This window comes from Cavia porcellus, unplaced genomic scaffold (genome assembly GCF_034190915.1).
Source record: "Cavia porcellus strain 051 isolate PalLab524CR breed Dunkin Hartley unplaced genomic scaffold, mCavPor4.1 scaffold_1, whole genome shotgun sequence".
Lineage (NCBI taxonomy): Eukaryota > Metazoa > Chordata > Mammalia > Rodentia > Caviidae > Cavia > Cavia porcellus.
The window spans coordinates 147197846-147223922 of NW_026947484.1; the positions used below are offsets into that span (position 1 = coordinate 147197846).

Consider the following 26077-nt stretch of genomic DNA (forward strand, 5'->3'; position numbering starts at 1 on the left):
CCCAGGCTTGAGGTGATTATTTGGGGTCACTCACAAAAAGGACATAATTGAAACAGACATCTTTTTGGTGGAAAGGAGTGACAAAGGAAGAGGAGAGGACTGAGAACCGAGTCTAAGGCTGTCTACACTTCGTGGCTGCCCGAGACAGGAAAACTCAGGGAAGTGGTAAAAAACTCAAAAGAGTTAAACCATAGATGCCCAGAGAGGGGACTTTTAAGAAGGGATTAATTATTGTTGTTTTCCACAGGGAGACTAAAGAAAAGGAGGGCTGGAAATGCATTAAAAAGTCATGATTCTGTCATTTATGCTTCAAGGAACAGGAAGTCTGAAGGATACCAGCTCTGCTCTCAACAAATTTAAAAGTGTGATTAAGGCGCCAAATATTTATCAACCACATTTTTTAAAAGAACAGCCTGTGCTTTCTATCTATTTCAGTGCTATCTAAGCATCATTTAGCATTCAACACAATGTGATTAGGTTTCCATTGCATGATCTTCAACCAACTAACTGAAACTGAACAACTAACTAACCTAGTAGTTAAATCTGTATTGCACACATACCACATACATGCTGCTATACCAAGGTTCAGATGTACAAACGTATGTGTTCTTGCCCTGAGAAACTCCTAATCCAGTGGTGAATGTGGGCGTGGAGAATGTTTCAGCAGTGTAGTATCTCAGGGTTCTCTACCTCCCCACCACCCAGTGACTAAAGCAGAGTCTGAATCTGCAAGTGGAGGATTGCCTCTGGTCTTCCCCAAGCATGTTTCTGTTCTGATTGGAAGGTATGAGTTGGAAGGCCGTGGGTAAGGAAGAGTGTATTCCTGCGCCCCGCTTATGCTCTGAGCTCCAACGGTTGTCCTCTCAGAAACCGCGTCTGACTCATGTCCCCAGGGTCTGGAGATTGCTTGCCATCATAATAGTTCCATCGAAGTTGCAGACCACAGAGCTTTCATGAGAGCAATACTTCCCTAGCAACCCCTGTGGCTGCCTGTGATCCCCCAGAAATGCCTCTGTGGAGGGTCGGCACGCACAAAAATGCCGCACATCAGGCTGCAGGACTCCCTTGGCCCTGGCTGGCATTACACTAGCCTCATGTCAAACCTGGCTCACCCTTAGACTTAAGACTTAAATCCACATCAGATACTTCCCATGATAAACAAAGCCAGGAACACAGAGCTGGAACTGATCCTAAAATACACACCATGATCAAAATATATGGGGAATGTTTATATTTTTAAACATGTATTACAGTAAAAGACACTTTGCTATTCATCCCCCTTAAATTATTTCCCCTCATTTTGAATACAATTATCCTATTAATCTTGCCATTTTCTAAAAGACCTCTTTCATGTGTGTCTTTATAAGGTACGATAAAAAATATACTAAGTACTGCTGCCTGGTGCCATCCAATGGAAAGGCAGGCTCTGTAAAAGTATGGCAGACCACTCGTCCATCAGATCTGGCACTGTGTGACTTCTCTTCCCCAAAGCTAAATGAAAGGTAAAAGTTTTGAATTGATTCCAAACATTGAGGCAGCCACGGCAGTGTAAACAGACATTCACCGAAGAGAGTATCTCTAACTGCTTCAGAAAGTGGCAAGAGTGATGGGTGTTTGCAGAGCGAGGAAGAGTATTTCAAGAGATATTTATGGCAATGTGTCCTTTATTAATATTAATTTAAAAGTTTAGCATAGATTTTCATAACACCTCATCTACTGAAGGACGTTTGGGAGGGAGACATGGGCGTACCTGTCTCTGTTGGCATTCAACACAGGCTTTATTTTATGCAACTTCTATAACCATGGGAGAATCACTCACTCACCATACACAGGGAAATCTCCTGGGGTTTAGTATGTGTTCTGGGACATTAGAGGCATCAAAAGAATTGTGATACTGGTCCATGCCCTTGGGAATATGATGTATTCTTCTTTACTTTTTTGAGAGTTGTTATAACCAGCAAATGTTATGTGTACTAGGCTTTCTAATAGATTTAGGAAAATCAGGAACATAACTTCTCAAATAATAGTTTTTGTTGTACTATAATATACTCTGTAGAGCACTGGCTTGCCTGGACCACATTGAGTAAAGAGGAATTGTGTTAGGCTGAATATAAACTATATAATATAGTTAAGGTATCTAAATATTGAAACTTCCTTTGTGTCTTATATTTTAATGAGTTAAATTATTTTATAAACAAACACAATAAAACCAAGCTTAATAAATAAGAAAACTATCATGCCTGCTTAATAGTAATAAATGCCTGTCTTCACAGACACACATTTAAGTAGGTTGAAATATGATTATTAATAATCAGTGCATTAGCCAAGTTCATAAGCATGTGTAACGTCTGATACACAGAAGTGTTCACTGAATTGATTGTATGTGGCGGGCACAGAAGCTGGAGTTATCACTGTGCCCTCTGCTATACAGAATTCCACTATCAGTATTACTTCTATTAATAATAGCTAGGCAGTCCACCACGGAGCACTGCGTACTTGAGTCATGAAAAAGACACTGCTAAAAAATCACATAATATACTGGGCATGGTAGTGCATGTCTGTAATCCCAGCACTTGGGAGGCTGCAACAGGAAGATTGCCTTGAGGTCAAGGCCAGCCTGGACTACATAGTGAGACTCTGTCTCAAAACAAGAAAAAAAAATCATATAACAGTGTTAAAAGTTGATGATCCCATGGGGCTGCATTACTCCCTGTCTGGGGCTACATACAGCGTGTGGGATATGGCTTGGGCAGCCTGCTGTGAGTTCCACAGGAAAGAGGTGATACAGTCAAAGTAGCAATTGGCAGGGGATAGTATTTATAGAGTGAGGGTGGAGCTCACAAAAACTGACAAGGAGATTACAGCACCCCTGAGGCAGGCAACACTCTTCAGGCAGAAAACCCAGGGAGAGAGAAAGGGGAGGGAAACCAGGACCACCCACATCCACTTGGGGAGGAAGGAGCAGAAGAAATCAGCATGGTAACCTGCCTTCTCCCCTTTCTCATCTTATGCTCTGTCTGTCTCTCTTTTTCTTCTGAGTACCAGGGATCAAACTCATGACCTAGTGCTTGCCAGGCAGGTACGTATGCGGCGAGTTAAATACTGCGCGCGCGCGCACACACACACACACACACACACACACACACACACACACAGTCGCTCTCCTTGGCAGATGCTAGAAAGCAAGGAGGCTGTTGACCAGCTCTGCAGGATCCTGAGCAATGGACAGGGTGGGGAAGGAGCAGCTGAGGAGGTCAGGCTGGCTTTCTCGCACCCCTTAAAGTTCTTTCACAGGACCTGGCTGCTTTGACCACCAGACAGGTGCAGGTGGGAGAGAGGCACAGGCACGAAGAGGAGGGGATGATGAATTCTCATCTCTCAGTGATGAATCTTGCTTCCTGGTCGAAGTGTGGAATTTTACCAGAGGATTGCTCTTTCTTGTTTGTTTAGCATTAGTGAAGCTCTTCTTTGAGCTCTCTCTCCCTCCTTCCCTTTCATGTAGCTCTGAAATAGGGCTATTGGGGTTGTTTTCTTTTTCTTTATTACTACCTGTTTGCAGTACGTAGTAATTATATTCCTCGTGGGGAATTTGGGGTCTCTGGAACTCTTATTAGCAAAACAGTTCCCACATATCTTTAAAATATTATTTTCCTTTTCTATGGAAAGTTTGAGGATTCATTCAATCTATGACCCCATTAGCTATGATGTCCAGAAACAGGACCGAGTCAGTGCATATCAACAGTGACCTGCTGCTGGTAACTGTACCAGATTATCTGGAACAAACCCTGCAGAGGCAGAGACTCCCGAATACCCTTTTCAGGGTGGGAGGCAGGAGACGGGTCACGCAATGGGGCGAGCAAGGGAGTGTGTTGTAAATTTTATAGTGTAAAGAAGTATAATTTTCTTCTCTGCAAAGTCATTTGGTGAAAGCAAACACTTTGAAATTTTTTCAAAATGTATTTTTACTCATGACCAAGTTCTTTGGGCAAGAAAAATACTGCTTTCAGTTATGACTGTCCACGCTTTAAATTTTGACTTTCTTGACTCCTTCCAGCAGTGAAAGTACTGAAATGTAATTATACAATGGTCTAAAGATTATTTCTATATTGTAGAATGTATGGAGTAATATCGCATTCAACTACATTAATTTGAAGGATTTTGACTAGCATTTTTATTTTTATGAGGATCAATGAACAAAATGTGTCTTATCTTTTCTAGCCTAGTAAGTTAGAGATTAAAATTTTATAACAGACAAAGTAAACACAATTAAAGATTTACACAACATTTGGATATACCAAGTTAGGGAATTTGCTGCTCACATGAAATCTATGTGTCACCTCCTTTATTTAGTTTTGTATGTTTCCATGTCTGCCTTCCTGTTTAATCAAGAGGCTTAGTACAGTCTGCAGTCATCGGGAACATCTGGGGAACAATACCTTTGATTATAGTTGTTTATTAAACAAGTCCTCGGGTAGAAGCTTGCCTGTATATAGCACATACTCTAAATCCGCCCACTCCATGGGAACCGAAGGTAGTAGGTGAACTAGCTGACATGCTCCACACTGTGCTCCCTGCCCAAAGAGCTTGCTAATGTGTTTGGACACAATGAACTGTTTATTCTGCTAAGCTCGGGCTGCAGTTTCCTCTCAGATCACCATCTCTGAGCTGGAGATGACTTGAGATCAGGACCACTCATTTCTCCTAGGTATCTGTCCTAGCGCACCAGGTGATTCTTGTCTCCTGTGTCACTGTTCCCCTGGGGACCTATACTGATGGGTATAGAGTGTTTTGGAGCCTTTGTTGCTACATGAATAACAGAAGCTGTGCCTTCAGAATAGTGTTAAATGCCAGAGCTTAAGAATCATTCTCAAAAAACAGCATAAAGAAACTTTAGCCAAGTTAAATGGTAGTTTTCTCAAGAGAAATCATATAGTTGAGTAAGAGAAGGAAGCACCCCTTTGCTTCACAAACACCCATAAAATGAATGCATTAGTTGTGTCCAAGATTATCAGGGCTCCTAAGAGTATTGCAGACAGCATCCATTTATGTTTAACCTGTAACAGGTTGCTCTTCCTCTGTTTATTTTATCATGGCAAAGAGCTGTGGTACTTTAGTAACTGTTACTTATTTTGAAATTATTGCAATATAAAATTTATAGCATTCTCCCTTTTAAAGAAATTTTAAATATTTATTTACAGAACAATTTTATATTTGCAGAAAATGTCAGAAGTTAGTAAAACTCTTACATTATACCCTCTACTACACATACCATCCCCTATTATTAAATCTAATGTTTGCATTAACTTTGAGTTTCTTTAGTTTTTATCTGGTGTCCATTAGCTCTTCTTGGCTGTGATACTTTCTCAGATTTTCCTTGTTTTCAATGACCTTAACAGTTTTGAAGAGTTTCAATGACCTTAACAGTTTTGGTGAGGTTTGTTGTCAAATGTCTTCTTCTGATTGAGATTTGTCTGATGTTTTTCTCATGATGAGCTTGGAGTTATGGGTTTTAGGCAAGAGATGTCACAGTAAATTGCTATTCCTAACACACCATGGCTAGTAACAGACTTAGGACAGTTGATGTTGAATTTGATCATCTGATTGAAGTATTGTATTCTTTTTTTAATCATGATTTTTTTTTTTTTTTTTTTGCTACTGGGGATCGAACTCACGACTGCCTGCTTGCAAGGCAAGCACTTATGCCACTGAGCTAAATCCCCAGCCCCTCCCTGTTGTATTCTTTGGAAGGAGGTCACTAAGTAAAATGACAGGTAAAGAATGTGGAATTATGCTACTGTCCTTTAGGGTGCAATATCTATATAATTTTTAAGGGGGTTCTTCTGCCCAGGAAATTTGTCTCTTTATTTCCATTGATTATTTTATTCAGTAATTTATTTGTATCAGTATGGATTCATGATTATTTTATACTTTAGATACTTTTGTATTCTTGTACTACTTTAATTATGTTGTTATTTGAATTGTCCTAGCTTTGGTCAATGAGTCTCCTTCTTTTTTGACTTTATGTTCAAAGAGGATCGTACTTTCTGATGTCCATGCTTGGTCTGTGTTGCGGGACTGCTCACCAGACAACCTCGACTTGTCTGCTGTGGTTAAGCTGCCACTTACTGGTGGTAAAAACCACTCCTCACACCTCTTAGCCAGCAGGACCTGGTGCCAGGTCTATCCAGTGGAATGAAAGGGTTGTGGGGTCCAAATTAGAGAGCACATATACAGAAGAAGAAGAAGCAAGTAATAATGGTCAGTTTGAGTTCTACTCAGGCTTGGGGGCCTCTGGGCATGGGTATACACAGATGTTTTTTTTAAGTCTAGATGTAACAAGTATTTACTGAGAGTCTTTTGTGTTTAGCATCGTTCCAGGCACTAGGAATGTGTCATAGCAAGACAAAATCCTTGCCTTCCTAAGCATATTTTCTAGTTGGAGAAAAGGCCACGACTCCCACTGGACAGTGGCAGACAGTGAGAATGCTGGAAAGAAAAATGAAGAAGGAGAGTAGAGGGAAGGACTCTCTGACGAACTGATGTTTGTGCAGGAATGAGGCAAAGAAATGAGCCTTGTGGGTACCCGGAGGAAGAGGTTTCTGGACAGACAGAATGGCAAGGGCAAAGGCCTTGAAATTGCCTGACTTTTTAGTTGGCTAAAAGACCCTTGCGGACTGTAGATGGATCTACATTTTCTTTACTTTCCTGATCTCACTGTTAATGTGAATTATTGATGAGAATTCAGTAAATGAAAATGCTTATGCAGATTTGGTTGCTAAGGTACAAACTAACATAACAGTCCAACTTCCATCTGAATGAGATTTCTACAGAGGAGAGAATTGCTCTGTCTGTGAGCTGGAGGAAAATAAACTGTGCACAGCATCGACTGACCTTGCCTTTGATGAAACATGTTTCTCCCTGGGAGGAAGGGGAGAGTGTCATTGGAAGCCAGCTAACAAGCCAGGCAGCAACTTGTCTTATAAAATGTAGTTAGAAATAAAAGCAGTTTGAGTGGTTTTCAAATGTCTTAATCTTCATAATTGTTTCCACATTCCGGCTGGCTGGACATATTTTCAGAGAAGCAAGTATGGGAGAGTCTAAATGAAAGCTTTGCTCACGAAGTTTTCATTTGGATTCCACATATAGACCTTCTAAACCATCATTTTATAAAGTCTTAAATTACTGAAGTTTGAAGTTGTGGTAATTGCTCCAAAGTTTAGCATCTTTTGTTTCTGGGTCAGAACATTAAATCCTCTAACCCTTTAGTATAAAAACAAACAAACCAACACCAGCTTGGATTTCATAGGAGTCAGGTTTAACAACATTAATGTAATCCAGAAATTAACAATAATATGATGCCCTATTCTCTAAACAAGTTGAAAACATTTTTCAAAAGTGTCTTTCTACCCTTTTCAGGGCTGCTTAAAAAAGAAAAAAAAAAATAAAGATCAAAAGCTACATAGGACACCTATCTATTTTTTTTTTTTTGATAGTTTGGGGCAGTCTTGGAATATGAGTTGATCAGATATTTCTGTTTGTAATTCTATAGTTAATGCAACTATAAAGATAATTCTTGGATCCATCTGGTATTTCATTTGCCTAACGAGAGCACATAGTGTGTAAATGAGTGCTTGGGCTTATAGAACAGGGTTGCCTGGATAGAATCTTTTGTTTCCCACCTGTGTGGCCTTTGATAGATCTTTCAGTTTTTGTAACTTGCAAAATAGGTATAATAATTATATTTACATAATTATTGGGAAGATTAAATTAGGTGATCCAGTAAACTTTTGAGCCTAGTACTGGCATAGAGTAAGTGCTCCAAATAGAATAATTAAAAATAGCAAGACCAGAGTGCAGATATTAAGTAACTCACATGCTTAGACACATATGTAACACATAGTTAAAAAAAACTATGAACATATGAAAAACTATGAACACATAGTTAAAAAAACATATAGTTTGAAAAGATGGAGCTCTTAAGTTGTCATCTTTAATGATTGATGTATAAATTAGTAAAGGCATTTAACTCAAACTTCATTTTGGGATGGAACAAAATACTGTAAGATAGAGATCCATTCATCCATTGATTCATACATATATATATCTGTTCATCATCCATCCATCCATTCATTCATTTATTCATGCATTTGTTCATTTATTCAACAAATGCTGACACTATGAATGTGAACATAATAGGCAAGGTCCCTGCTGTGCTAAAGCAGAATGACCTGGTGGTGGGAGTTGAACAGTAAGTACATAAATAAGAGAAGAGAATGGGCAGTGTGAGCTATTGGGTAGATATGCAGAAGCTCAAACAGAACTTTTCACAGGATTTCTTAGAGTTGATCAGGGGAGGAATTTTGTGAATAGAACTTTTATGCTATAATTGAGATAACATTAATTTGTTTAAACTCACAGAGTCATATTCTAAGAAAGGTCAAAAGATCAGAGATCTGTCATTTTCTGAAGATTTTAGTGATCTCCAGGTAAGATTATATGATAATCTGTGATTAATGTGGCCTGGGAATGGACTGGCAAAAGCTTGGCAGTACTTGTTACAAAGCTTCCAGTTACTCATGTTTGACCTCTGAGATAAAAACATTGGGAAATGTTTTACAGAAGAATTAATGAAAGTGACATCTGGATATAGTCATTTATCAGTAAAAAATTTTATGGTTCTGTGAAATTGTAAGTGGAAAATTATCTCATTTTACTTACTGGAAAGCTCTATGCTGTGTTGATAAGAAGGAAGTGAACATATACAGATCTTTGAAGCGTCTCCTCTGAACACTACATTTACAGCAGTAGTTGAAGAAGAAAGGAAGAATACATTATGTGACTATATAGTCCTAAGACAGAATTTGCAAACTAGTGTTTAAAAGTTTGTTTATTTAGTTATTACAGAAAATGTTGAACATATATAAACTGAAAATAAGGTTTTTAAAGTGACTCAAAGTTCCACTGTTCTGACTTACAGTTTTGAATTTTTCCTTATTTTTTTTCTATAGCTTTAGAAAGTTTTCATCAGACTAACATATAATGGACATGTGAGTCTGGATATGTATATACCTGTATAATTATTTACAATTAAAATACTGGTGTTCTCTTTGTCATATTATCATAACTTCATGGTGGATGTGATTTTCATTTACAGCATAACATTTCAACCTGTAGAATTGTTTTTTAAAAAACCAATAACCAATATGAACTTTGATGTTCTCATGACTAATCACAAGTTTTCTGTAATATCTCAACTTTTATAAGACAAAACTACTTCTAGTCTCAAGACAAGTTTTTCTGAAAAAGATGTAAGAATTGCCATTTTGATTTTGAAGAGGGAAAGTTTAATTGGAAGATTTTTGAGGTAAATCCATTGAGGTTTTGGTATGTCATATAATTACAAATTCTGCCAAGTATAAGAACCAAAACTAAAGATATACAATTCTAAATATTAAAAATTAGGAAAACTTTAACATATATTTGTAGCATCTGCATTTCAGTATCATTTTGACAACATCCATCCTGGCATTTTTAGCAAATTAGTGAAGGATAATTTTAAAATTATGAATGTTCTCAACTATTTAGAGCATAAAAGAATAACTTTTAATTTTTAATTAATGAGAGGATGCATAATAATTGTATTGTTAAGATTCTTCATGTGTTATCTTAGTCTATTCCAGATGTTACAACTAAAATACCTTAGACTACGTAATTTATAAACAACAGAAATCCACCACTTACCATTCTGGAGGCCAGGAAGTCCAAGATACAGGTCCCAGCAGATTTGCTGTCTTAAGAGTGGTCTGATTTCTCCTTCAAAGATGGAGTCTGTGGCTGTACCCTTCCATGGTGGAGTAAAAAAAGGAGATAAAAAAATCTCCCTTAGGCATCTTTTAACAGGGAGACTAAGCCAGTCATGAGGGCAGAGCCTTTATGGTCTAAAAATTTAGGTTTCAACATGAATTCGAGAGGGACACAGACATTCAGATCGTAGCATGTGGATCTTGGATCTTTTTTTGTCTTCAATTTTTATAGACTTCAACATGGTTGAAAACTGAATTTTCTCCTTGGGTATTTAAATTGAATTTCACTAGGTTATTATCCTCTCTCTATTTAACTCTCTTATGTTACTGTTGGGATCAGAAATGTAATCTGTCTCAAGCACAGATTAACAAGATGTGTCAGAAATCTTTAAATAAATTTTTGTTCTTTACTTCAGTTTGAAATCAATGGATTATTTTTACAGAAATAATTGGTCAAGTATATAAAGATTAATGCACAAGAATGTAGCCTTCCTTATAAAAGTGAAATACTGGAAACAACCTTAATTTTCAACACTTATGAATAAGTTAAGTAAAATGTGATACATTCATGTATGAAATATTATGAAGCTATTAAAATTATACAATCTGTATTTTTAATTCGGGAAATTGTTGCAGTATAGCGTGTGTGTGTGTGTGTGTGTGTGTGTGTGTGTGTGTGTGTTATATGAAATTACTGGATATTTACAGTTAAACATTGATGAATGTCTCCAAAAGAGACTGACTTTTGTTTTGTTGTTATTAAAATTGAGTCCTTCTTTGTAATTGTAAAGCAGTAGAATCATTTGCCTCTTGAGACCACTCCTAGTTTATTTTAAGCATGTAAAGTAGTACTTTACCTCCCATTTGTACAACAGAGAAGCAAATATCTAATTTGTTTAAAAGTATCATTGTCTCATTAAAATATAAATTAGCAAGTAGACTGTCTGAGATACATTTCTGTTTTGTACTACTTAAAATTGTTTTCTGGTCTGTTTACCCTGATTGTAGATATGACATTGGATTATAGGCATTTGCAGGAACTTTAAAACCTAGGGATTCTAACTATACTTTTGCTGTTTGCACACTTTATTTTTAGTGGACACTTAGCCCTTCTTTCTTGTGAAGGATCCCAGGGTCATTTTAGTCAGAAGGCTGAATCCGAATCTTCAGCCTTGGTCTCCATGGAGTGGACCTCTTCAGGGCTGATCATACCGCCGAAAGGCAGAATATCTGGTTTTCCCTACCAGCTGTGGCAGATGGATGTCCTCAGAGTCCCGCCCAGCCCTACCTTATCCAGAATCTCTCACCTTTAGGGGCCAGGACATTTTGTACTGAGAGGAACAGCATCTTCTCTGTCTGCCTGGCCCTCCCGGTTGGAGTCTCTGTTCACACATCTGTCCAAGGGACTTTCTTTCACATTATATTGGCTATCTTCTCAAACCCTAGATCTAAGTCTTGCACATAGACATCTCATCCTCTACCACCTGTTGGTTGAGACTCTCCAAAGAAAGAAATTTAAGTGATTGACTTGGAAAATTCAATAAACAAATATATATTGGTATAGTATAGATTAAGAGACTATAAGGAAGGCTTGAACACAAAGGGGAGGAAGAGGTGTTCAAAGTCTTTCTCCCTGTATATACTACATGCTTAAAAGTGAATGTGATTGTAGCTTGAAACCTAAACAATGATCAAAGGAGGGTCAAGAGTGGGAAGCAAAAGTGGTGGACCACAGGCAGAACGAGCAGATCCTGCAGTTATTCATAATGAACAAAATAGACACAGATGCTGTCTCACTGAAATTGCCGCCTTCCCTGGTAAACAAACAACACGCAAGCTAAATGCTGTGGTGGGAAGTTAGGGACCAGTGTGTTACAACAAGGGGATTTTTCCTGCCAGATGAAGGACTAGTGGAAGTTAGCGGAAGAAGGGACCACAAGTGTTAATTGGTGTCTCAGTGCTGATTTCACAAACAGTGATATTTGTTTCTTTTTAAAATTTCTTTGTAGGATGTTCTGCTCTTCTCCACGATGAATGAGTGTCACTATGATAAACGGATGGACTTTTTTTATAACAGGAGCAACACCGACACTGCTGATGAGTGGACAGGAACAAAACTCTTAATTGTTTTGTGTGTTGGGACATTTTTCTGCCTGTTTATTTTTTTTTCTAATTCTCTGGTCATCGCAGCTGTGATCAAAAACAGAAAGTTTCATTTCCCTTTCTATTATCTATTGGCAAATTTAGCTGCTGCAGATTTCTTTGCTGGCATTGCCTATGTATACTTGATGTTTAACACTGGCCCAGTTTCCAAAACTTTGACTGTCAACCGCTGGTTTCTTCGCCAGGGGCTTCTGGACACTAGCTTGACTGCCTCTCTGACCAATCTGCTGGTTATTGCCGTGGAGAGGCACATGTCAATCATGAGGATGCGGATCCACAGCAATTTGACCAAAAAGAGGGTGATACTGCTCATTCTGCTGGTGTGGGCCATCGCCATCTTCATGGGGGCGGTCCCCACGTTGGGCTGGAATTGCCTCTGCAACATCTCTACCTGCTCCTCCCTGGCCCCCATTTATAGCAGGAGTTACCTCATTTTCTGGACTGTGTCTAACCTCATGGCCTTCTTCATCATGGTGGTGGTATACCTTCGGATCTACATGTATGTCAAGAGGAAAACCAATGTCCTGTCTTCACATACCAGTGGGTCCATCAGCCGCCGGCGGGCTCCCATGAAGCTCATGAAGACAGTAATGACTGTCTTAGGTAAGAGGAGCCTTGTGAGTCATTTTTCCTATTCATTAGCAATTTTTTATTCAGCATCTGTTGTATGTAAGACACGTAGTGGGCAGTCAAGGTGCAGCAGTGCAAAAGAAAAGACATAAATCCATCCCCGTCACCTAGAGATTGTACTCAAATAGGGGAAGAAAAAGTAAGTATTCTACTAGAGGGAGATAAATACAATTTATAAAATAAGAAGGATCTTATGTGGAAAAATAAACCAAGAAAGGCAATTAGGAGTGCCAAGCATGTTAAATTTGTGACTTAAAAAAGAAAAAACTAAAACACTATGAAGGTCACCTACAGTAAGTGCCTACCTGGCAAGCACAAGGTCTTGAGTTTGAATCCTGATGCCAAAAAAACAAGCAAACACAAACTTAAAACTTTTTGAGCATCAATGCATAAAAAGTTCACAGAACTTCTTGTCTCACGCACTTCAGTTCAGGATCCCTGGTTTTGGGGCAGAGACGACGAGTAGTGAACCACTTGGGTGCATAGAAAAGGACTCCAGGTAGAAGACGCAGCAAGCCCAGGACCTTGAAGGAGACTGGTGTGGCTATAGTGGAGTGAGGCAGAGGAGGAGACGAGGTCACAGAGTTGATGGTGAGAGGCTGCAATGCTCTCATTGTAAGGACTTTGACTTTCCTGAATGAGATGAAAAACTACTGGAAAGTTCTGGACTTTGACATGATCTAACTTAAATTTTAGGGCACCTCTCTTGCTGCTGTTTTAATGGAAGACTGTACTAAGATAAGGGCAGAAGCAGAAGAACTGCTTAAAAGGTTATTCCAGTGCTTAAGAAGGATCACAGAGGCTAGAGGGCAGTTGGAGGTGATGCTCAGATCCTGGATATTTTTTAAAGATAGAATCGATAAGATTTGCCGATGGGAGGTGAAGGGAGGAGGGGGAAGGTGGGAAACATCCTTAACAGGGATGAGGAAGATGGAAGAGGAGGAAGTGTGGGGGAAGGTCAGGAGTTTGAGCCAAATCTAAGATCCTGTTAGACATTCAAGTGGAGTGCCGATCCTATTTAATATGCTGTTGATGTACGCATCAGAAATGCAGGATATGAAAGTCATGGCTGGGGGAAGAACTGGTGCTTTACACCAAGGACTGTGTGAGCTCACCACGAGGGGAATGTGAATGTCGGAAGAGCAAGAGAAGAGGGTCAAGGGATGGGCCTCAATGTCCTGGAGCTTCAGTGGCCTAGATGCAAGAGAAGGCTGCAGTCAAGGACAAGCAGTATCAGTTGAGGGATCCTGAACTGAAGTGTGTGAGACAAGAAATTCTGTGAACTTTTTATGCATTGATGCTCAAAAAATTTTAAGTGTGTGTTTGCTTGTTTTTTTGGCACCAGGATTCAAACTCAAGCCCTTGTGCTTGCCAGGTAGGCACTTCCACCACTGAGCTATATTACCAGTCCCCAAATTAGATTTTGAGGTGTTTCGGACTTTGGATTCTTGGGTCAGAGGAACTCAACTGTGTTAGCACTGTTAATACTCCTCAGAGGTGGAGTCAAAGTCCCACTGGGTTCAGCTAAATGTTGCCTTTTTTTTTAATGACTGAGAAAATAAAATTTAGTGTAGCTGAGAGCCTAACTAGAGTAAAATTAAGAAAGAAAAGGAAGAAATGCTTTAAGAAAGTGAGTTTGGAAAGCTCTAAGGAGTTTTGCTTTGCACTCTAAGCCTCGTCCTACAAAGACATGGCTGATGTGGTAAATGTTCCCTGACGTTTTGACTTCTCTTTGGTCAGTGGCTTATTGTCCCCCGATTCCAGTTCTGGGTTACAAGCAGAATTTGTGATGCGTGGACAAGCAAGAACTCCTGTGTTTTCACAGGCCTTGTCCTCTGAAGGAGAGAGCCTCTTTTTCTCTTTGTGTGGTGGCTGCTACAGTGGGGGCTGATACAGAGGTCCAGAAGTATATTTCTATCAGGACTCGAAGTGAAGAGGCTATAAAATAAATTGTGGGGAGATAATTGATATTGGAGGGTGCAGCATGTGTGTCATACAAAAGGAAAATATGGTCCCCAGGTACTGCTACTGCTGGCAAGATTTTGAGATCAATAGAGAAACAAAACAATTATCAAAATAATTTTAAATTGAGGATTTTAAAAATATATACTTTATATAAAAATATATATAGTGCTTAGCTTGTGCTAGACACTGCCATTTTTTGTGAATATTACTTTGTCTAATCCTCACGGCAACCCTGTGGGGCAGGTAACCCTCCCATCACTGTTGACCAGATGAAGCGATTGAACGGAGAGTATACATCATTTTGCTGGTAGTCTGGGGCCAAGGACTCCCTGTGCAGCTGGCACCAGAATACAAGTCATTGACACCATCCTCTGCAGCTAGTTGTGATTTATTTGGACTTTTGCTGGTGTTCTTTTTGTCCAGCTTCTGCTTTGACTGCTCATTCTCTTTTTCAAACTGTGAGAAGAATAAGAAAGGGCAAGTTCACATTCATCAATATTTCTCTTCTTGAACTCGAAAGAGTGTTGATGTACGTTTGTAAAGACCAAAGGTTGGTACTGATAGATTGTGTCAATCAACTCTGCCCTGCCCCCATCTCTAACTGGTAGGCTTAGTCATTTGGTTGGTTGTGTGTCTTGAAGAATTACCTTCCTTCTTGGAAAAACATTTTTTACCAGTATATTATACTATTATCAACAGTATACAGCAGGAGACAGGAAAGGCTTCAGTTCATACTGTTATGTATAAGTTTATCTGGAACAGTTAAGAGGAGTTTAAAACAAAGGGGCTTTGTGGTTTTGACAAGTGTGATGTTGGGCAACAGAAAAACGGAAATAAACAATGAAAATGCCCAGTAGGATAGAGAAGTCGTGGGATTAAGATGAAGCAGCACTGGGGAATTGGTTAATGGCAGGATGACAGTTTGGTGTTGAGGGACCTGGGGAAGTTCCTCCGTGGCGAGACAGAGGGATCTGGTGGAAGACAAGAGGTCTGGGGACAGGGGAAATGAAACTGAACCCCTGCGCAGTGTAAAGGTTGTAAGATTTCTAGCTTCTGATTTCTTTGGATAACAAATATTTGGGTTTATCCCCAACTCTTTTATTTTCTACAAGGTAATCTGCAGCCATTAGTTTACCTTTTCTTGGTTAAATCTCCTTATCTGAGAGGGAATAAGCAATCTTCAGTTCATTCCAAGTTGTAAAATTAAGTGGCTGCATGAATTTATTGAATTTAATCTCAGTCCAAAGACAGGGCACAGGGTAGACAGTGGTCGTGGAGTTTTGGGAAGCTTCTTAGAGAGCTTGGGATATCATCTTGAAGGACTGGTAGGATTTGTATTGGCAGGAGAAAAAGACATTCTAAGCATGAAATCCTGTAATGAAAAATATGATGGTAGAAATATCTAGAGCTCATGCAAAGCCACAAGGAAGGGCCTTGGAACACTGATGCTTGCTGTGGCACCAAAAAAATAGTGAATCTGTGAGCTGGAAAGGTTTAGTCAGCTCTCTTTGGAAGGGAAGAGTAGACCAGATAATCTTTGTCGGTGGGATTTTGGCTGAACACAAAAGCACAGAGAGCCGCATAGCTAGCAGACTCTTTGCTCGAGGGTGGTGGTGGCGGTGAGGGCAGTGATTGTGAGCCCATGATTGGTAAGGCATGTAGGCACCCTGTTCCCATTTCAGCAGCCCCGAGGCAGAATGCTTGTTTCCTTCTGGGTTATGATGTGTGATGGGGCCTTTGTGTGAGAGATGTTGCTTACTGGTTCTCATTGAAAAGACACAGGGGGATATATAATCCTGCTTCCCAAAGGGCATCAAGGCTCTGTCTAAGCATTTCAAAATCCTGCTTATCGACAAGACTAATCAGCTACAGTAACCAAACATATAAGATACCCCGTGTTTACTGTCAAACAGCACCATGTGACTTGAGCACACAGGGTTAAGAAAATGGGCTGGGCTTTCTTCTGTTTTGCAATGTCTTGAAATACAAATGAAAAGAAAGGGTGAAGGGATTTATGACTCATACATTTGAAGTCTTCCACAACCTTCCTGTTTCTGTAGGTGATATTTTCCAGCTGTGGGTTGTGACTCCCTGGATTAGTCCCTATTCATCTATGGCAGATGTAGTCCAAGACCCCCAGTGGATGGCTGAAACTATGGCTAGCATGCAGCCCTATATAGACTATGTTTCTTCCTGTAGATCTGAACCAGTGGTAGTTTAATTTATAAATCATGCAGAGTAAGAAATAGCAATAGCTTACTATAAGTCTCAGCAACCTCAGCATACAGTTTTGTTTTTCTTTTCCTTAAGTTGAAAATGTTCACTTTTTAACTTAGAAGAAATACTTTATGGCTTCTCTTTGGTATGTCTGAATCACCAGCATCACTATTTGTGTACTTTGAGGCCATTAATAAGTAAAATAAATTATCAGAACATAAGCACTGTGATAGAAGGACAGTTGGTTTCATCACTGAGATGGCCACTAAGTGACTAACAGAAGGTAGCACATAATGTGAGTGTGCTAGACAGAGGGATTATTCACATGTCAGCTGGCAGGAGTGGAACAATACCAGATTCCATCACATTAATCAGAACCTATAAATTGTTTATTTCTGGAATTTTCCAGTTAACATTTCAGACAGCAGTTGATTGTGGCTACCTGAAGCTATGGAAGGTAAAACTGAATAAAGGCAGAGTATCATACTGGGATTTTAACCAGTGTAGTTTTAACCTTATATCAAACAAAAAGAAATGTTAGAATACATTGCATTTAATAGGTGTAGATATTGTTTCATAACCTTTCCTTTCATGTACGTATAGATCCTGGGTCATGACCTAAATTTAGTGTTTCTTGTCATGGGTTATGCCCAAAAACATTTTGAAAGCCATGATCTTAGCAAGGTTTATTTTTGGTCAATAAGGACTGGACTGGTTTTTTAAAATATGAAATGTTGTTGTTTTTAGAAGATGTTTGTAAAGATTTGTGGTGATTGAAACAAGGAGCTTAATATTTTCCTTCTCAGTTCTTTTACCCTCCGCTCACTGGAATGGACGCTAAGTCCTCATCCTTCTCACTGGGAGGAGAAGAAGAAGACCTAGTGGTGATAAAGGAAGCAACAATGCCTGAGCTATTAACTATCACAAAGGGCCTTGATAGAGTAATGCTAATAACCGTACGTGATAGCTGGGCATGGAGGCCCACTCCTGTAATCCCAGCACTGGGGAGGCTGAAGCAAGAGAATCACTGTGAGTTCAAGCCTAGCCTGGGCTACATGGTGAGGTCAAAGCCAGCCTAAACTACACCGTGGGGCCCTATCTCAAAAAAAAAAAAAAAAAAAAAAAAAAGTCATACATGATGTTTCTGCAATAGTATGTCCTTTTCTATGTTTTAATATGTTGCTTTTATTTGGTCTTATGGAAGACCCACAAAGTAAGAAAGGAAGGTTTTGTTGCCACTTCCTTAGATGAATGCTGTGCTTAAACTATAATAAAATACTGGCAGTTCCCATTTTGCCTGTCTAAGCCTTGGCATCTGCTGAAATACCTTTCCTCTGTTTCTGTTTAAGAAACTTTCATTCATCTCATAAGACCCAGCTCAAGGGTGAAAGTTCTCTGTTTCTTTGCCTTGAGTAAATCTGGTCACTTCCTCCTCTGAGCCACCTCTCAATCTTGTCTGTACCTCAGTCAACACCGTGAGTCGGTTACATGCCTTTACTTTGAACAAGAGTATGTATGCTTTGAAGTCAAGGACTGTCCCTTTTTAAGTCCATCTTTGCATGTCTGACATGTTGTCCCCTAGCACATGCTTGTTGAGATTATGATAGCATGAACAAGAAATAAGAATTAAGAATCTGAGTTGTAGGGAAATGAGTGACTTTTCAAAATCTGCAACTCAAAGTAAAGCCCAGGTTCTTTACTTCCCAGCTTGGTCTCTGGCAGGCTCTGGTCAGAACATGCCTATGAGATAGACAGAGGCAAGAAGTGGGTGGGTGTCCCATTTTTTAGGGCTAAGTTCTCAGAAGGGTGAACATTGGCACCATCTTGGGAAGGAGAAAAGGAAGGACTCTTATTTGGGTATCTCCTGTGACAAAAGTTAGCATGTCCCTTGCTTTTTAAACTTTATTTCACTTAGCCTTCATAATGACTCTATGCAGAGGCATTTCACAGTCAAGGAAATTGGGGTATCCTGGTATATCTTACCTATAGCTCACACAGGTAAAAATGTTCACAGTTAATATTCGATGGGTATTATACATGAATCAGAATGAGACATGTTTTCATACGGTATTCATAACACCATGTGAGGAAGATTCAGACAAAGACACCAAGACCCAGAGAGGTTTGATGTCTTTCCCAAGAATAGGGGCAGAGCTGAGTTTTGAACCCAAGCGTATTGGCTCCAGGAACTCACTGTCCAACTCAGTTAATGGCCTCTTGCAGGTGATGGGACTAGAATCACATAAACCCAAGTCAGAGGCTTGTAACTGGTATTGCCCTTGATTTCTAGTTATTTCTATGGCATCGCATTGTCTTTCGACATTTAACACAATCTTGATTTGTTCTGAGGATTTTGCAGCAGTAGTAACAGTTATTGCAATGTCTATACCTGTGGCAACTATAGTGACAGTGGAGGCTTTAGAGTCAGGGAGGGACCCATATCTAAGTCCTAAGTTTGTCATGTTCAAGTTGTGTGGCCTTGAGCAATTTACCTGACCTTCTGGGACTTAGTTGTTTCACCAGTAAGATGAGGAGGGTAATATTAGCACCTTTGACATGGTGAGGTTTTGAGGGTTCAGTGAGCTGATGCTTATTAAGCTCCTAAGATGTTGCATAGTGAGTGCTAAATATTATAGTTACTATTCTTAAGCCTTTATTTGACTTTGAAAAGCTTTGTCCTATATTTGAGCAGTGTTCCTTTTCCCCACAATGTGGTAGGCACCCTGAAGACAGGGGTAAGATGCTAAGTGATGGTGCCATACTGATGGCAGAATTTCAGAGATGGATGCGTATCTCAGAGAAAGTTGGCTGTGTGTGCTTAGCAGAGGCTGCCCGACAGCTGGCAAAGGCAGCCGGCTCTGTTCCTGGAAACTTAGGCCACTCAGCTCACAAGGTCATCACAAAAGTGAAAAACTCTAGGCTTACATGGCTGGTCCCTATAAATACCTTCTCCCTCTGTTCTGGTAAGCATTTCTGTTTCTGACAGATGCCTTTACTATTAATGATTCATTTAACTTTTGCAAGATTTATGAATAAAACATAATAAATGAGACCTTGACCACCAGGCATTAGTTTGATAATACAACCTGTAACATAGCACCAATGTCATGTGTGTAGAAGTCCAGGACATTCCTCTTAAGACACTGTCTCTGTCCCCTTTTTGCTGACAAACCCTGCCAGGGTCCTACTAATGAAGTGCCCTTTTCCCCTTTGCCAGAACTGGAATATTTGCTTTGAGTCTGAAGAGAGCTAGGACCAGGACCTAGGCCATTGAGACTGTTCATGGGCTTCATTGATGAAACAAATGTCCTTTCTGAATGAAAACAAGGAGAGTTGGAGAAAAAAGGAAGAGAAGTAGAGGGATAAAGAGAAGAGAGAACACACACACACACACACACACACACACACACACACACACCCCAAAACCAGGAGGAAGGAGGAGCTAAGCAGGGACCCTGGGGTTTTCTGAGGCATTCCCTTCCAGCTCTCAGGGCCTTGTAGTTGCTGCCGTGTGCAGAAGCTGCTTTCCATGTTCGACACAGTGCGCACCTTACAATCAAGTATCTGAAAAAAATGTAAAGCACCGCCTTGTGGAACAAACAGATTGTTGCCATATCTGATAAAGAAGGACGAAATCTTTTCAGGATGAAACCACACGGGCACTGGTACCTAGTATGAAGTTCAAGGTGTTTGTATTTCTGTCTGGAAACAGCGCATTGGAAGAGCCACCTGTGCGGGTGATGCTATTCTTGTGTGCGTCCTGTCCTTGCAATGGGGCCTTCAGAACAGGCGGACATTTGCTTTCAGGGTAAGGGAAGAACGAGTGAGTGCAAAAACACATCTTAATTCTTTTTACTGCGTCTCTCCATCTCTAGATCCCTTTCCCATCTGCAAAAGATCTGTGTCCCTGATTCCTATTATTCTTCCTATGTTACTGTCTCTTCTTGGCGTCTCCTACGCTGCAGGGTTTTTAGGATTTGCTGACTGTTTTCTTCTCCCTCTGCCGTACTTAGCTGTTTGTCATCCCGAGCCTGGCTCTTGGTACCTTCCCCAATGTCTCCCTTTGCAGTCGGTGTAGAAGCCATTTTTCCCAGTCATTGTCTCCAGAGCCATCCCTCTCCGCTTTCTTCCTCCTGTTTTATGCCCTTTCCATTCTGTTACAGTAAATGCACCCAACTTCTTTCATTCCTCTTTCATAGTTCCTTCTTGACAACAATTTTGGGGCCTTGCTTCCTCTTGGAAAACAGACCTACTTCTTCAGTTGGAACAAACAACTATGGAGTCTTTTTTCTGAGGGTAAAGGACAGAAGCACTTCTCAGGTCTGACCTCTTTGAGAAGAATCTTTGGGCAGAAGTTCTGTTTGCTGCCTACATCCCGCCCTTCTGCCAACACTGGTGTCCTGGAAGGTTCAGAACCCAGGGCCCTGATTGCCATCTGATTATCTGTTCCTCAGTTGTTCCACCACCAATTTTAAGGCCCAGCAGTGATGATGAACCTATGGCACACTTGCCACACTGGGCTGGTTTATTATTATTATTATTATTGAAAGCTCTAAAATGTTCACCAGGGGCACATGAGGTAGTTGGGACCATGGGAGAATTTTACTGAATTGACATTAACACTGTGCTTTGAAAATGTCACCTGGGGGCTGCTGCATTCAGTGTGTAGCTAAGGCAAACATGTGGGAGGCGGCAGGAGTAAAGGGTGTTTGCTAGAATCACAGACCTAAGAATCAGCAAGGGATCTGGGTAAAGGGCAGGAGGAACAGGAAACATCAGAGGGGAGATACCACGAGCGAGCAACCCTTGCCTCCTGCTCTGACCCATGTTCCCCCAGCCAAGCATCTGCTCCTTCACTGCCAGATTGTTATCATGCCTGCAGTGTGCCCGGAACAACCCCATTGCCCTGAGGAATCAGTATCTGTGGAGACATTTCATCAAGTTCACCTTGTAAATCATTGCTAGTGCTGTGGCCAGAGCTCTCGATTTCCTCGTTCCTGCTTCTTCTAATGGGTCCCGCTACCTGGCCTTTGCAGGAATAAGCCTGTCCCAGATGCCCAAGTGACAGTGACATACAGTATGGGCTTCCATGAGGTCAGAGGGTTTACCACTTACCAGAGGGCATACCCTATTCTTGATGTTACTCAACAAGAAGAAATTTCTGCTTTTTGTATTTTCTCACCATAAACATTTATTGGCTGTTAGGTTTTAAGCAATACTGACCCTAAGACATGGCCTTAAGATTCTGAATCTGAAGGCAAATTGAACCCAGGCTTGCCCCAGTGTTTTAAGGTTGCCAGGAGGTGACCAAGGCTTATAAGTCAACAGTCATGTCATGTGAAAGATAGGTCAGACAGATATATCTTCTTCGTATGGCTTTTGGCATGTGTGACTTACAGGGAGCCCTGCTTAGGCCTTATCTGAGGAAATGAGAAGCCTCCTCTTAGAAGAGAATGGGTTTAAGTGGAAGAATTCAAGCACAAATAGAAGTGCTGTGGTTTTGAGTGGTCCATGGGGGCTCCCTCAGAAAAGCCAGACTTCAGTGGGAAGAGTAGGGAGGAAGGAGAAACCTTATAGGCAGGCTGAGGGGAAGGGCAGGAAATGGCTTCCACATATCTAGGGGAGGCGCTGCCATGGCTGTAGAAGAGTAGGGGCCAGGGCACACTGCCTTTGTAATAAGGACCTAAACAGCAGTGGCAGGCTATTTTGAGAGGGAGAGTGGACCTAGAGAATGGGAGGCCTTGAACTCTGCTGTAGTGTGGCCTTTACTGTCAAAGTCCAGGAAGATAACATGAGTGTGTGCATAGAACCTGTGGTGGGGGTGAGGATGAATAGGGAGGGGTAGCACCTGGGGCCAACCAGATGGATCACATCTTATATAAAGATTGTTGTAAAAAGATTCTGCAGGCCAAATTAAATAGGTCCGAGGGTCTTGAGCCCCTGAACCCAAGGAAGGTCTTGAGTCATTGATGGGCTCAGAGGAAGGTGGGAGTTGTAGAATGCAAGGCAGAGGTTTAGAAAGATGAGGTGGACCAGAGAGAGGAAGAGAGAGAGAGGGAGAGACAGAGAGAGACAGAGAGAGAGAAAGAGAGGACAGGAGACTCCTGCGAGAGGCCCGAGGCTGTGGGTGGTAGGCAGCCAACATGGGTAGGAGCTGTACCACAGGAAGGTGTAGCTGGTCCTCATAGATGCTACAGGACTGCACCTTGGAGGGTAGCAGGTCATGTCCACTGGAGGGGGCAGCAGCCAGGGAGGCCCACAGGGACTGCTGGAAGTAGAAGTGAAGATGTGAGTCCATCAGAAAAACGGTCAAGGCCAGAGAAACCTGGAAGTGGCAATCCATTGTGGAAGCTGGGATTTTGACTGGCGAGCCAGAAGCCTACTCTTGTCCTTATTCTTGCTTTCCAATGTTTGTGACCATTAAAAGCTATCATCTCCCCCATCTAATTATATATGGAGGTGCTACAAAGCTTCCATCCAAACCCCGTTCCACTTGCTGTGCCTCCTTGTGGTGCAGAAAGTAGGTTCAGCAGCCCTCTGGAAGGTGGCAAGGTGGCCAGGTGGAGAGAACCAGCGAGAACTTCCCTTTGGGGCGCTTGTGCACAGAACAGCTTGCTTGGCCTCTGTGCTGGTCATCACCATGGGAAGCCGTTCTGCATCACTAGGAACCTGTCAACTTAATGCTGTGGTGCCATGACATGACATGATTGTGTCCTGTGTCCTGGGTTTTACCAATGACCGCCTTTGTTTGAGGTGGGGGCAGTCTGAGGAAGGTACCTAGCTACCTTGTCACTTGAATTGACTTTTGTGAGTGGTCCTAGAACACAAAAGGTTTCTTTGGCAGTCTAGAGGTTGAGGGGTCTCCAGGGTCCTTAGTGGTAATTAGTGTGATTCTCTACTTCACAGTGTGAGTATGGACTCAGAATTACCCACAGGCCTGCTATGTAATTTGTGGATCTCTTGTTCAGAAAGTTAGGGAGAAAGTACACTGTGGTACTAAAACATACAGCTCTTTCCTCTCTTTACCTATCTTTTTGGCTCACTCTTATGTTCTATTGGCTTCCCTACAAAAAAGAACTAAAGATAAAATTATTGAGGACTTCCAGATAGTAGTAGCAGAACTTTAAACCAAGTGTAGGTCCTTTTGGTGTTGACCCTGTGCCCAGCCCAGGAGCTTGCCCTGGCTCCCATGACTATGCCTTGGCCTTAGCTAACCCAGGACCAGCCCTACTGGGATCTGGGCACTTGGGGATAAGAAGTCTCTTTGAAACATGCTCCTGACCCAGGACTAGGTGGGCTAGCCACATGGATAGTCTCGTGATCAGTGTTCTCAATTTTTGAGAAGTAGTTTTTAGAGACTTCTTTTCTTCTCCAGGGCTGGTATTTTTCCAGGCAAGGTTCATTATCACTACCCTGGAGTACCAACAAGAGGAAGACTGGCACTGTGTGGCTGGGACCTCCTGTGGTTATCTGTACCACTGGTGAGTCCCAAGGGCTCCCCTGAAAGTTTCCACGTTCCTAGGCTTTCAGAACTATATTCACCAGTGAGTCAGAGGACAGTCTGTTCCTACTTTGTATCTTTTCTGAACCTGCCTATCTGGTCCAAGACAAGGCTTGGAAGGTCAGTGCTTTCCCCCCCAGGAATTGTTCCAAGCCCCTGGTTTTACAGCTTCTCAGAGTTATGCCTGACATTCTGTTGAAAGCTCTGAGTTCCAGGACATTGTGCTGAATTTACTTCTAAGGATCTTGGTGCTGAAGAAAGATGGCAACACTCCGAGGTTCTGTGTGATTGCATGTCCCACTGTGACTCCATACTCAGATAGCAAACTGCTGAATGCTCTCTCAGCATTGAGCTCAGTGCTTTCTGCTGGAACTGGAGAACTACTGAGGATGCCAGGGTGGCACACAGACCCAAGGTGTCCTGGAGGCTCTCCTTGAATCTGTGTGCAACTCTGAAGCTACTGTCTTTTTGTAGAGGCCTGGGCGCTAGACTCTGGGGCTCTGGGGGACCTACTGACAGCCTCAAGAGGCTCAGGGCCTCTGCCACCATGGTTGACATAGAGACTGATTTAACGTGGAGGTTCAGAGGACATAGACAAGCTAGAGCTTATGCAGCCCGTGTGCCAGAGGCGATGCTGGATAATGGAATGAGGGTAGCATATACTTTGAGGGTTTGGTGAGAGAGGCCTCATTCTCATAAGGTACATTACAGACTTCCTAGCATGCATTAATAAATGTTCCATTTTATCAGCCCGTGGGTAGGAGGCCGAGATAGCCCTTTCTAAAAGGAGCATGAGAGATTGGGTGTAAATGTCATCATGTGCATTTCTCTGTGGAAGGTTAGTCCTCTAGCATCTCTGGGCTCCTGTTGAGTTTCCTAGAGAATTCTTTAGCCATTCTTTCAAGATAAGGACATGGATGCCTAGATATCTAAGAACCAAATAGTCTCTGTGGAACCTTAATGGAGCTTCTCTAGCACTCCAGACCAGGATCACAAGGTAATGGCAGGGTCTACGTTTCAGGTACAGGAAATAGTACATATAGGGGCTGGCCACATCAAGGTGACAACATTTGCCCCTGTGGCTGCCACTGTGTGAGCACCACAGTGGGTGAGAGGTGTGTCTAGCAGGCTGTGGCCAGGGTTACTGGATGATTCAGTGGAAAGGAGAAACTGGTGATCCTGGGCAGACTCTCAAGGGCTGTGCCTGATGTTTAAGGTGGTGTTCAGAGAAAAACCACAGAAAGTCGATATAAAGTAGCAATTCCTGAATGATAAGGCTCAACTCAGCTTCTCCAGAAGGTACCAACAAAAGGTTGAGATCAGAGCAGGAGCACTGGGGGACAGAGGATGCTACTTCCTAAAAGCCCGTTGCTTAAGTGTCCTTGGCATTCTGTTGTCAGAAGTTAGAGTCAAAGAAACCAGTAGCAGTAGAACCTGTGTATTGGCATAGACCAGGGTAGGTCAGAATGAGTGGACACATTCTCAGGAGGGACAGTGAGTCCCTGAAAGAGTGAGAAGGAGTTGAGAGGAAACTCAATATCAGCAGACTTGCTATACCAGTCAAGTTACCCTGGAGGCTGACTACTGGGAGGTAGGATGTAAAGCAGATATCTGGGTCCTAGACATGAGGACCAGCTGCGACTGGGACCCTTGATTCCTCTGGATTCCTCTGGCCCCAAGCACCTGGGTGTAAAGGGTTGTCATTATAGAAGTATGAATACAGCTTCTGAGTACTACATTTGGTTAGTGGAAGGAACAAAGGAAATGGTGCTTTAGAAGTGGTGGGGCTGGGGATTTA

The 26077-nt window shown here is 41.5% G+C and overlaps 1 protein-coding gene across 2 annotated transcripts in view; it reads left to right on the forward strand.

The window, feature by feature from the left end:
- Lpar3 (lysophosphatidic acid receptor 3) overlaps positions 1 to 26077 on the forward strand; it is a 76131-nt gene that overhangs the window by 20793 nt on the left and 29261 nt on the right. For both annotated transcript variants that reach the window (XM_063257532.1, XM_003479063.5), the window contains one exon: positions 11813 to 12569. In XM_063257532.1, the coding sequence (XP_063113602.1) occupies positions 11813 to 12569 (757 nt within the window). The remainder of the gene's footprint in view (positions 1 to 11812; positions 12570 to 26077) is intronic.